At 41.3% G+C, this 13,355-nt stretch overlaps 1 protein-coding gene across 1 annotated transcript in view; it reads left to right on the forward strand.

Annotated features, from left to right (window-relative positions):
• Window positions 1-13,355, forward strand: part of LOC140476793 (uncharacterized) — a 567,118-nt gene that overhangs the window by 92,008 nt on the left and 461,755 nt on the right. Inside the window, exons 9-11 of the mRNA XM_072569588.1 lie at window positions 5,808-5,886; window positions 8,080-8,205; window positions 10,645-10,790. Coding sequence (XP_072425689.1) covers window positions 5,808-5,886; window positions 8,080-8,205; window positions 10,645-10,790 — 351 coding nt within the window. The remainder of the gene's footprint in view (window positions 1-5,807; window positions 5,887-8,079; window positions 8,206-10,644; window positions 10,791-13,355) is intronic.

Genomic DNA, 13,355 nt, shown 5'->3' on the forward strand with positions numbered 1-13,355 from the left:
CTACAAACCCACCAACTCCCATAACTGTCTGGACTACACATCCTCTCACCCAATATCTTGCAAAAGCTCCATTCTGTTTTTGACATTCCTCTATCTCTGTCATATCTGCTCTGTCAAGGAGACGTTCCAATCTCAAGCATCCGAGATGTCCACCTATTTTAAACCATGTGCTTTTACCCCCTTTATCATCCAGGCAGCCTTTCACCGCACTTCCATTCCTGGCTCCATTGCTCTAAATCCTGATCTGTCCAAACATAATAATGACAGGGTCCTCACTTTCCACCCCACTTGTCTCCGCATCCAATCAAACCCTTGTAACTCCAACGAGACTCCACCACCAAAAACATCTTCCCGTCTCCACCTCTCTCTGTCTTCCGCAAGGCCCATTCCCTTCTCCACTCCTTGGTTTGTGCCCCCCCCCCGGTACCTTCCCCTGCAACCGTAAAAGAGGCAAAACCTCCTGGAACGCAACCTTCCTCACCGCCATCCAGGGCTCCACAAGTCCTTCCAGGCGAGACAGAAGTTCACCTGCCCATCCTGCAACCTGGTTTACTGTATCTGGTGCTCCCGATGTGGTCTTCTCTACATCAATGACACCAAACATAAACTCAGGGAATGTTTTACCAAGCATCTCAGCCAGCCCTGTAAGGGCAAGGCTAACCTCCCAGTTACTGCCCATTTCAATTCCCCTTCCCACACCCTGTCCAACATTGGTCTCCTTGGTCTCCTCCATTACCACAGTGAATCAGATCATAATTTGGAGGAAAAATACCTCCTTTTCTGCCTGCGCAGCCTACAGCCTAGAAGACTCAACGTTGAGTTCTCCAACTTCAAATAACTTCTCACCCATCGCTCGACTCCCTTTCCAGCTTGGCCTTCTCCCTCCCATTGCTCCAACTAACACCTTCTTCCAACTACCAGCTGGATTCATTCCTCAAATCGAATTACCAAATCATTTCTACCACGTATTCAACTATCACTACTATACCACTCCACTCCTCTGCCCACCCATAACCCTTCCGTGCTCTTTATCTGCAGCTCTCCCTTTCCCAACTCCATCCCTGAAGAAGGGTTGTACTTAAAACGTCAACTTCTCCAACTGCTGATGCTGCCTGGCTTTCTGTGCTCTTCCAGTCTCCTGCTTGTCTACTTTCCAAGTGAAATATAGAACAGATCTAAAAGTTGAAGTTTTAAATTGGAGAAAGGCTAATTTTGATGGTATTAGGCAAGAACTTTCAAATGCTGATTGGGGGCAGATGTTCACAGGTAAAGGGATGGCTGGAAAATGATAAGCCTTTAGAAATGAGATAATAAGAGTCCAGAGACTGTACATTCCTGTTAGGGTGAAAGAAAAGGCTGGTAGATGTAGGGAATGCTGGATGACTAAAGAAATTGAGAGTTTGCTTAAGAAAATGAAGGAAGCATATGTCAGGTATAGACAGGATAGATCGAGTGAATCCTTAGAAGAGTACAAACGAAGTAGGTGTATACTTAAGAGGGAAATCTGGAGGCCAAAAAGGGGACATGAGATAGCTTTGGCAAATAGAATTAAAGAGAATCCAAAGGGTTTTTACAAATACATTAAGGACAAAAGATTAACTTGGAAGAGAATAGAGCCCCTCAAAGATCAGCAAGGTGCCCATTGTATGGAGCTGCAGGAGATGGGGGAGATATTAAACAAATATTTTGCATCAGTATTTACTGTGAAAAAGGATATGGAAGATATAGAATATAGGGTAATAGATGGTGACACGTTGAAAAATGTCCATCTTACAGAGGAGGATGTGCTGGACGTCTTGAAACACATAAAGGTCGATAAATCCCCAGGACCTGTACCCTAGAACTCTGTGGGAAGCGAGGGAAGTGATTGCTTGGCCCCTTGCTGAGATATTTGTATCATCGATAGTCACAGGTGATGTGCCGGAAGACTGGAGGTTGGCTAACGTGGTGCCACTATTTAAGAAAGGTGGTAAGGACAAGCCAGTGAGCCTGATGTCGGTGGTAGGCAAGTTGTTGGAGGGAATCCTGAGGGACAGATGTACGTGTATTTGGAAAGGCAGGGACTGATTAGGGATAGTCAACATGGCTTGTGTGTGAGAAATCATGTCTCACAAATTTGAGTTTTTTGAAGAAGTAACAAAGAGGGTTGATGAGGGCAGAGTGGTGACGTGATCCGTATGGACTTCAGTAAGGCGTTCGACAAGGTTTCTCATGGGAGACTGGTTAGCAAGGTTAGATCTCATGGAATATAGGGAGAACTAGCCATTTGGATACAGAACTGGCTCAAAGGTAGAAGACAGAGGATGGTGGTGGAGGGTTGTTTTTCAGACTGGAGGTCTGTGACCGTGGTGTGCCACAAGGATCGGTGCTGGGTCCTTTACTTTTCACCATTTATGTAAATGATTTGGATGTGAGCATAAGAGGTATAGTTAGTAAGTTTGCAGATGACACCAAAATTACAACAGGATCTGGACCAGATGGGCCATGGGCCGAGGAATGGCAGATGGAGTTTAATTTAGATAAATGCAAAGTGCTGCATTTTGGGAAAGCAAATCAAAACAGGACTTGTACACTTAATGGGAAGGTCCTAGGGAGTGTTGCTGAACAAAGAGACTTTGGAGTGCAGGTTCATAGCTCCTTGAAAGTGAAGTCACAGGTAGATCGGATTGTGAAGAAGGTGTTTGGTATGCTTTCCTTTTTTGGTCAGAGTATTGAGTACAGTGTAAACTTGATTACCCGAACAAGATAGGCAGGCACTATTTCGTTCGGAAAATCGATTAAATGCCTTTCCTCTGGGGCTCGGTGTTTTAAAGTCTGCTCCCTGTTCAGGACGCTAGCAGCAGCACACATTGCACGACACCCAACCGCCAACTCCACCCCCCTGCCCGCCTACCCATATCCAACAGCGCCCCCCTGACGCCCCCCCGTCCAAACCCGCCCCCGCCCCCAACCTGGTCCAAATCCACCTCCTGACCTGTTCTAGACCCGCCCCCTGCCCCCACCCCACAACACAGTCCAACCCTGCCCCCGCTGCCCGCCTACAACACGTTCCAACCCTGCCCCCCAACCTGGTCCAAAACCACTCTGCCCCCTCCCCCCAGCACAAAGCACATGAGCCCCTGCCCCAACAAAGCCCCCCGCCACCCCCCCGTCCACTCCCCGCTCCTTCTCCGGGGCATCTGGACTGCACACCAACAAGACTGCTGCAGCTGCCTTTGTGGGGTAAGTCTCCGAATAGCGCAAGTGCACACGCGCACAGCCAGATGCCCCCACACAACTTTTTATTGCAAATTTTTGACAGGTTCCGTGTTTGTCCCTGCACAGGACAATGTTGGAGAGATTATTCCTGGGACATTGAAGGGGTGGTGGGAGGGTGGTGGTTCGGGTACACCCCTCTGGAGAACCCCAGGGAAAGTGTGGGGAGAAAGAGAGAGTGGAAGGTCAGTCATTTGGAGACGGTGCCTGTTTAATCACTGTAAACAAAAGACGCGATCACTGTTGGAAGCATGTCTTTGATATAATGTTTCTACCGGGACCTCGAGATCGCCTTCCGATAGTCCGATTTTTGGATAATTGGTATCCAGATAATCGAGGTTCCCCAATACAGGAGTTGGGAGGTCATGTTGCGGCGGTACAGAACATTCATTAGGCCACTTTTGGAATATTGCGTAGAAGGATGTTGTGGAATTTGAAATGATTCAAAAAATATTTACAAGGATGTTGTCAGGGTTGGAGGATTTGAGCTATAGAGAGAGTTTGAATAGAATGGGGGTGTTTTCCCTGGCTAAGGGATTTACAGAGGTTTATTAAACCATGAGGAACAGGGGAATCCAGAACTAGAGGGCATTGGTTTAGAGTGAGAGGGGAAAAATATAAAAGAGACCTAAGGGGCAACCTTTTCACGCAGAGGATGGTACATGTATGGAATGAGCTGCCAGAAGAAGTGGTGATGGCTAGTACAATTGTAACATTTAAAAGGCATCTGGATGGGTATATGATTAGAAAGGGTTTGGAGGAATATGGGGCGGATGCTGGCACACGGGATTAGATTTGGTTGGGTTATCTGGTTGGCATGGGCATGTTGGACCGAAGTGTCTGTTTCTATACTGTACATCTGACTCTATGACTCTAAGTAGCATTTCATCTGTACCTCTTCCAATCTTATGTATTGTATTCACTGCACCCAATATGGTCTATTCTACACTGGAGAAACCAAATGCAGATAGGGTTACTACCTTGCAGAACACCTCCAGTCTGTGCACAAGCAGGACCCTGACCTTCCTGTAGCTGGTCATTTTAACATAGTGCCCTGCCCACATGTCCAGATCTGCAGTGTTCCAGTGAATCACAGCGCAAACTGTGCAAACAACATCTCATCTTCAGACTAAACACTTTATAGCCTTCTGGATTTAATATGGAGTTCAACATCTTCAAATTGTGAACGTTTACTTCCTTTCTTTTAACGTTTTATCATGTCTTCCCCCCCCCCCCCCCCCCCACCTCCATCCCACTTGGTCACCTTTCAGTCTGGCATTGTTCTGCCATTCTCACATTGATTGTTTAATCTGAACTATCAACATATATTCTTCACTAGCACCCTGCACCCACTATTTTCTGCAAATGCACCCCCCACCCCAAGCTACAGCATAAATGCTGTCCCCACCACACTTTACTTCAGCTCTGAGTCATCCTAACTTGAAACATTAGCTTGCTCTCTCTCCATAGATGCTGTCTCACCCACTGTGATCTCCAGTATTTGTTGTCTTCAGTACAGATTCCAGCATCTGCAGTAAATCTTTCCTTCATCTAACTTGATTTATTCTGTGATATCAAACAACAATGGATGCTGCAAAGGCTGTGGGCTCAGATAACATTCTGGCAATAGCTCTAAAGACATGCTCCAGAATTTGCTTAGTCTGTAGCTGAGATGTTTTAATATAGCTGCAACATTGGCATCGACCCAACAACGCGGAATATTGCTTGGGTATATCCTGTGCACTAAAAGCAGGACACATCCAACCCAACCAATTACCACTCCACCAATCAACTCTTGATCATCAGGAAAGTGTTGGAAGCTATAATCAACAGTGCTATAAAGCAGCACATGCTCAGCATTAAACTGATGATCCATATGGATTCATCTGCTCCTCGGATGCTGCCTGACCTGCTATGCTTTTCCAGTGCCACACTGTTTGACTCTGATCTCCAACATCTGCAGTCTTCACTTTCTCCTCAGCAATAACCTGCTCAGTGAGGTCCAGTTTGTGCTCCTACATGGTCATTTTGCTCTTGATCCCATTGCAACCTTGATCCAAGCATGGACAAAAGAGCTGAATTTCCAAAGGTGTGGTGATATTAAGTGCCTTAATATCAAGGCTGCAACTAACTGAGTGAGGCGTCAATCAAATACTGGCAAGACGACAGGCATCATATCCTTCTGTTTCAAAGGTAGTGAAGACTCTTGTATTGTCTGAGGCAACAACTATAAGATAAAGAAGGCCAAAATTACTTTCAATAATGGACATGACTGATTCTTAGAAAAAAATTGAAGGTCCAACAAAAAGTAGACCATGTCTAAAATATGTTATTTTTAAATTGGTAAATTTGCAGATGACACCAAGGTTGGTAGAATTGTGGATAGTGACAAAAAATGTTAAAGGGAGCATCAAATTCAGCCCATAGAAATTGTTATAAAAATTGTCATGTAGTTGTTTTGTATACATGTAATAATTTTAAAATGGTGCATCAATGATAATCAATATTTTACTTTAAGAGTATATATAACATTTCTTTATCATTTGTTATAGACTGATACCTTCTATGTGAAAGCTGTACACCTTGGCAACTTACAAAAGCTTGTGATTGGCCATGATGGCTTAGGTGCAGGTCAGAAGTTTTTCAATGATTTTTACTTCTTAAAACTACAGAGAACTTTCAAAGTTTGCAGCTCTCATTTGCCGTAATGCAGTCTCTCAGAGTTGAAAACAATGGCTAGATTTGAATTGAATAGTATGGTATAATGTCCTTGATTAGAAATGTAGTGTTATTTGTTTAATGGAAAAAAGGCAACTGTTAATACAATAAGGAGCATCTAATAGCGTTTTGATTGTAATGACTAGTTGGGTAATGCAGATGTCTGAATTAATGATCCAGGCAAAGTGAGCACTGATCCCAACAAGGTAGTTTTAGAATTTAAACTCTGTTTAAGAAAACAATGTTGAAGTAAACACAAGCTGCTTTCCAGTAAAAAATGCCATGTGTTAAATGATTTATGGATTCTTGGTAAGGATAGCATTGCATTGTCCATACCCAGTCTTCATTTTCAATGAGCGAGAGCTTGTACAAAGATATTTTAAAATTATACCATTTACTTTTGGTAGATCTCTACATTGTCCTTAATCATTTTGTACTGCAAAATAAGGGCAAGGCAAACCAAATGTTACCAAAGTTTATGGAATACAAATAAGATAGTGCTGGTGGAGTAGGCAACGTCCAGGCTCCTGTGCCCATGCGTGTCCTTTTCGTTCACTTCTTTTTTCTTTTTCCCTTTTCCTCTTCTTTTCTCAGTTTTATTTAGTTTTCGCTCAAACCTACCTGATCAAGAGAGCTGTTCAGTAGGAAGGCAATTTTGATGGTATCTAAAGTGGCAGGGGCATCTTCAGAGGCAGCGTGGCTACAGAGTCGACCAGCCTGTGAAGCCTGGAGAGGGACTCTCTCTTCTGTGTGGAGTGAGCCCCTGGAAGCGACACGGCATGGACTGGTACAGCCCAAAGAAGGACACTGGCAGTGGCATGGTGTGGGCTGATGAAGCCCAGAATGAGGCTCTTGCTTCCACATTGCGTGGGCTGGGGTAGCCTGGAGTGACAGCATGGTGTGGGCTGGTGAAGCCTGGATGGAACTGTCGCAGCAGAGAAGGAGAAGTTGGGCTGTACTTAAATCATCTTTTTTTAAAATTTAAGTTAATATGAATGGCGCTTTGCATGTTGATGGTCCACACTTCTCACTGTACTTCATATTGGATACACGTGATTCAATTCAGTTCAATTCATTAGCCTCAGAATAATTGGGCTGCTTGGAATTTCACAGTGCAGAAAGGGACCATTTGTTTATGTTGTACACTTATATTATCTTATCTCACTCTATCTCATCTTACCATTCTACTCTTTTTTTTTGTATTTATCCAGTTTCCCTTTAAGCTACATGGAGGCTATTCATCTGGATTATTCAATAGGCCAGTAAATTCCATAATATCAGTGCACTCTCAGTAGTGTTTATTTTGAATCCATTGTTTGTTAGTGACAGTACATATGGACCCAAATTTTTGAACTACTTCACAAGTGAAAACATTCTGTCCACGTCTACCTTATCAAACTTTTTCTTAATTTTAAAGACCTTTAACATATATTCTTTCAGTCCCATTTCTAGAATAAAGAACATTCCTGATAGTTGTGCCCTTGTGGGTTTTTTTATCATCTTTTAACTAGCATTTTTAGCATAGGCTAGTGCAAATTGAATGTTCTTTCCTCATTGCTATTTGTGAAGAAGTATTTTATCAGCATTTACTCTCCTTCCATTGAGTTTACACTTTGGGATTGCATTGGGAAAAAAATTAAAATGAATAGTTTTTTTAAGTTTAATAAATCAAAGTTATTTAATTATACTTACAGTGAATTAGATTTAAAAAAACTGGTCCCTTAACTGGTTAGAAATGAATTAAGGTATTTGTCCTTTTTAGTCAACTCTAAGATTTTTTTAAGTTTAACTTTCCATGTATTCATGGGATCAGTGCAGATTTATGTAGTTTTAAAGTTGTTGCTCATTTTTATTTATATATATTTTATATATATATATTATATAAACTAAAAGAATTTGCTTTACCTCCTGTTGATGTTTTTTGATATATTAGATATATAGTGAATTATATTTAATGTGAAATAAAGTGAAGGCTTATGTTTCATCATGTCATTCTTCAAACATTGCAGTTTATCTTCTTTGTGATTTTGTAAATTTATCACAAGCATGAATGTTCGCTGCTCTATATGTTCTGCCCAGTCTTACAGTTTCCTTTCTATTTCACAGGAAATGGCTGGTTTTTGGAGAAGGTTAAAATAACAGACACAATTAAAGAAAGCAAAGGATTTATTTTTCCTTGCCACAGGTTTGATTTAAAAATCTGGAACCCTCTCTGTGGTGAAGATACTAGATAAAATTAATTTAGATTACTAGCAGTTATAGAACCCTAACACATTAACTCTTTTAATATATTTTGCTAAATCTAGGGATGACTTTGTAGTCATGGATTTGGATTTTCACGTCAGGTTATTTTGGGAGCCATTTAGATTGCTAAGTGGGAACTGATTCTTTAATTTCCATGCCGATTCTCATGTCCAGCAATTTTTGCTGGCATGGGATAAGAATGGGTAGCCAGCTCTCACACAGCACTTCCACTTGTGAGATCTGCACACTTGTAAGTGGAAAGAAACATGCTTTATTGAATGCAGCTTTATTATAGAGAATGATTTGAGATATTATCTTTCTTAGAATCCTACAGATACAGGTTACTGTTGATGTCATCTGATGTCTCTATGATCTAACTCATTTGGACATCCACAGTGGCTATACTTTACAGCATAGGTACAATTCCTTTAATATGACCTATTGTTTCAAGAGAACTGAAGAGTCTGCTCCACCCCCACTTAATGATATCAGTGTCTGTTAATTGAAGAATATCTGAACTTATATAAGTAGCCCCACTTACTAAAGAAACCTAATGATTAGCAATCACATCTAAGGTTTCCAAATCACTTTACCTTTGTAGTGACATGTGGCATGCATCTCACCATTAAGTCTGATTCTTGTACTTCATGAACCAGAAATGGTTCTAATGGAAGATATTTTGAGGAGTTTCTGGCCTCAACCATGATGTAACGCTGAAATGAATTGAACTGTCTTGTGGTCAATTGATCACACGTTCAAAATTGGATGTATTAAATTGATCCAAACCCAGAGAAATTAGACCTGGCACAAAATTGGCCATGCTAACTTAAATAGCAGCTATTGGCTGCATAGAACAATGGAAAACAAGGTCAAAGAGGTCACGAACGTTCAAGAGGAATCACTTACAAACAATCGAGGATTGTGTATTTGAGAGGTGTCAGAAAGTCCAGCTAGTGCCTGATGATATGCACTTGACACCTCCCCAGCATGGAAACAGTGAATGGTGTTGGCAGGACCCAATTGAATGTTTTGTATGCTACGCATGAACCCATTGGTCAAAGGTCAAAGAACAGTCAGAACGGTCCAGGGTGTGAGGGATAAATACAGATCAGGAAGCCAGACCCTCAGCAAAGACTCCCAGAGAGACTCAGGGCAGAATATCCAGGAGAAGATCCTGTGCAATCCATCTTTGTGGAAAAGAGCTAACCTTACATCAGAGAGGGAGGAGATTCCAATGTTCAGAACAAACACATGCATTGATGCAGGTCATATCCTTTCTCAGATGAATAGAGCTAGATAAAGAGTAAGTAATATTGGATTTGGAAAATGGCCATATGGTGCTTTTAATAAGGACTATTTGGTTCATAAAATAGAGTTCTGTATCCCTTTAACTGTCTTTACTGCATAAACTGGCTAAAGTGTCCAAAATATAGTCAACAGTCTTCTCCCAACAGTCTCATTCAATTTTAAAAAGTTTCATCTGCCTTTAATCTTCAATATATGTATTTTTACATTTATTTCATTGGCCTATTACTTGACACAAGGAGAATACATCTTATTCAAGTTGGTTGCCCAGAGTTTCAGGTGCTTCTGCCTGACACTGACAAATTTTTGAACTGTAAACTTTTGAAATGAAATCCCTAATGGCTGTTTCAGCAAACTGCCTGAACTTGGTGTGCATGGCATTCTACATCTGTGACTACACAGGAGTGTTATCAATGTGGCTTTTCCTCATCACAATGTGGAAAAAGAGCTATTGTTCTATCTTGCTGAACCATTTCTGACTACTAAACCTGACTGGCTCCAAGACCATTCTCTGACTTCCATATGAAATAAATGTGTTTTGCATGTGAATTTTGGCCTTTCTGGCATATATTCCATATAGTCTGACATGGATTTATCCTGTACCCCAACACACTATGAACCTGTTTGAAATTCTCCTTTGATTAGTACTGTTAGCAGTCTGCAAAATTGTTTATGAAGGATTTCACTTTTTTCTGTACCCTTGCTTAAATTGTTTGCATTTTATTAATCTATAATGGGGATACCTCCTAAATTTAAAATTTAACTGGGATGGACAAATTTAAAACTCTAGACATTAATTATGCCATTGGGTGTTGCAATTCATTCCAGAGCACCTTGTTTGGCAAGAGTAGCATTGTTACTGCCATTCACAATAATATACTGATCTAATCCTTCTTTGTCTTTTTATTGAGACCAGCCACAATATAGTACCTGCTGAATCTTTGGTGTCAACTTACCCAATACACAGCCTGGTCAGGACTTCCGTATTTCTGAATATCCATCATTGACGTAGTTGCAATAAGGACCATGACAATTGACTTAATCATATCTATCTTGCCTTTTCCAAGTGTTAAATAGATATACTCCCTTAATCTGTTTTTTAATGTTTAACCTTTTCTATAGGCTTCAGATTTATGGAAATGCATTTAATCCCTGTGGCCGCTCAGCTGCTTCCAGTTGATAACTGCATATTTTGTTGTCAGTCTTCTCTCACTCCTCAAGGATATACATCCTATCGAAAAGATAAGCTTGTGAGCAGAGGGGGCAAGGTTGGCTTATTAAGAAATTAAAGTGAATCAATAGTAAGAAATGAAGTAGGGGCTCACGAGGGAGCAGGCAATACTGGATTTAGAGTATAACCTGGTGTTGTGTGATTAATAAGGGAGCTTAAGGTGAAGGAACCCCTAAGTGGCAGTGATCATAATATGATTGAATTTTCTCTGCAATTTGAGAGTGAGAAGATAGAATCAGAGGCAACAGTATCACCACTAAATAAAGGCAACTACAGTAGCATGAGGGAGAAGCTGGGAGAGGAGCTTAGCAGGAAAGCGTGGAACTGCAATGGTAGGAGTTTCCAGGAGTAATTCAGGAAATACAGCAGAGATTCATCCCGAGGAAAAAGAAGCATGGTACAGGGAAGATGAGGAAACCATGGCTTACTAGGGAAGTTAGGGATAGTATAAAAGCAAAACAGAAAGAATATAATGTGGTGAAGGGAGTAGGAAACCAAAGGATTGGGAAGCTTACAAAGACCAACAGAGAATAACTAAAGAAAGGGAGAAGATTAAATTTGAGGATAAGTTAGCCAGTAATATAAAGGAAGGCTTTAAGAGTTTCTTTAGATATATAAAAGGCAAAAGAGAGGCAAAAGTGAAAATTGGGTTGCTGTAAAATTATGCTGGAGAGTTAGTAGTGGGGTACAAGGAAATGGCTGAGGAATTGAATAATTACTTTGTGTCAGTCTTCACGGTGGAAGACATGTAATATTCTAAAGATTCAAGAGAGTGAGGGGGCAGAGCTGAGTATGGTGGCCATCACCAAGGAGAAAGTGGTAGAAAAACGGAAAGGCCTGAAGATGGATAAACCATCTGGACCAGATGGACTACATCCTAGAGTTCTAAGGGAGATAGCTGAAGAGATAGTGGAGGTGTTAGTGGTGATCTTTCAGTAAGATCTTTTAGAGGACTGGAAAATTGGTAACGTGACGCCCCTGTTTAAAAAGAGAGTAAGTCAAAAGACAGAAAATTACAGACTGATTTCCCTAACCTTGGTCATGGATAAGATCCTGAAATCCATTGTGAAGGATAAGATTTCTAAATTTTTGGAAGTATTAGCTTTCGGAGCGCTGCTCCTTCATCAAGTAGCTGTGGGAATGATGTTGAGAAAAAGCAGTGCTCTGAAAGCTAGTGCTTCCAAATAAACCTGTTAGACTATAACCTGGTGCTGTGTGATTCTTAACTTTGTCCACCCCAGTCCAACACCAGCACCTCCACATTCTGAATACTTGGAAGGGTATGGTAAAATAGGGCAAAGTCAGCATGGTTTCATCAAGGGGAGGTCATGCCTGACAAATCTGCTAGAATTCTTTAAGGAATTAATGAGCAGGTTAGACTGACCTGTTAGATAACCATGTCATCTACCTGGACTTCAAGAAGGCCTTTGACAAGGTGCTGCATGGTAAGATAAAGGCCCATAGTGTCAGAGGCAAGATGCTAGCATGGATAGAAACTTTGCTGTGGTGGGGAAAGCAGAGAGTGGGGATAAAAAGGTCCTTCTCAGGATGGCAAGGCTCAGTGTTGGGACCACAACTTTTCACTTTATACATTAACAACTTAAATGAAGGAACTCAAGATATTCTGGCTAAGTTTGCAGATGATACAAAGCTAGGTAAAGGGACCAGTCACATTGAGGAGGCGGGAAGGCTACAGAAGGATTTGGAAGGTTAGGAGAATGGACAAAGAAGTGGCAGATGAAGCACAACATGGGAAAGTGTGAGTTCATGTACTTTGGGAGGAAGAATAGAGGCATGGACTATTTTCTAAATGGGGAGAAAATATCAAAAATCTGAAGTGCAAAGAGACTTCAGAGTTCTCGTCCAGGATTCTCTCAAGGTAAACTGGCAGGTTGAATCAGTAGTTAGGAAGGCAAATGCAGTGAAGGCATTTGAATATAAAAGCAGTTATGTACTTCTGAGGCTCTGATCAGACCACATTTGGAGTATTGTGTGCAGTTTTGGCCCAAAATCTCAGGAAGGAGGTACTGGTCCTGTAGCATGTTCAGAGGAAGTTCATGAGAATGATCCCAGGAATGAAAAGCTTAACTTATGAAGAATATTTGAGGACTCTGGGTTTGTACTCGATGGAGTTTAGAACGATGAGGGGGATTGTATTTGAAACATACAGAATACTCAATGGCCTGGACAGAGTGGACGTTTGGAAGATGTTTCCATTGGTAGGAGAGACTAGGATCCAAGGGCATAGTCTTAGAGTAAAGGGCAGACCTTTTAGAACAGAGGTAAGGAGAAACTTCTTTAGCTAGAGAGTGATGAATCTATGGAATTCATTGCCACAGAAGGCTGAAGAGGACTGGCCAATGAATATATTTAAGACTGAGATAGATAGGTTCTTGAGTATTAAGGGGATCAGGGTTACAGGGAGAAAGCGGGAGAATAGGAATGAGAAACTTATCAGCCATGATTGAATGGTGGAGTGGAATCAATTGGCTGAATGGCCTAATTTCTGCCCCTATGTCTTATTGTCTTAATGTTGACATTTCCTCAAGACATTTGACAGTTTATCTTGAAAACTTTGCATGTTGCTTTTTGGCAGTACCAT

Source organism: Chiloscyllium punctatum, chromosome 5, assembly GCF_047496795.1.
Source record: "Chiloscyllium punctatum isolate Juve2018m chromosome 5, sChiPun1.3, whole genome shotgun sequence".
Lineage (NCBI taxonomy): Eukaryota > Metazoa > Chordata > Chondrichthyes > Orectolobiformes > Hemiscylliidae > Chiloscyllium > Chiloscyllium punctatum.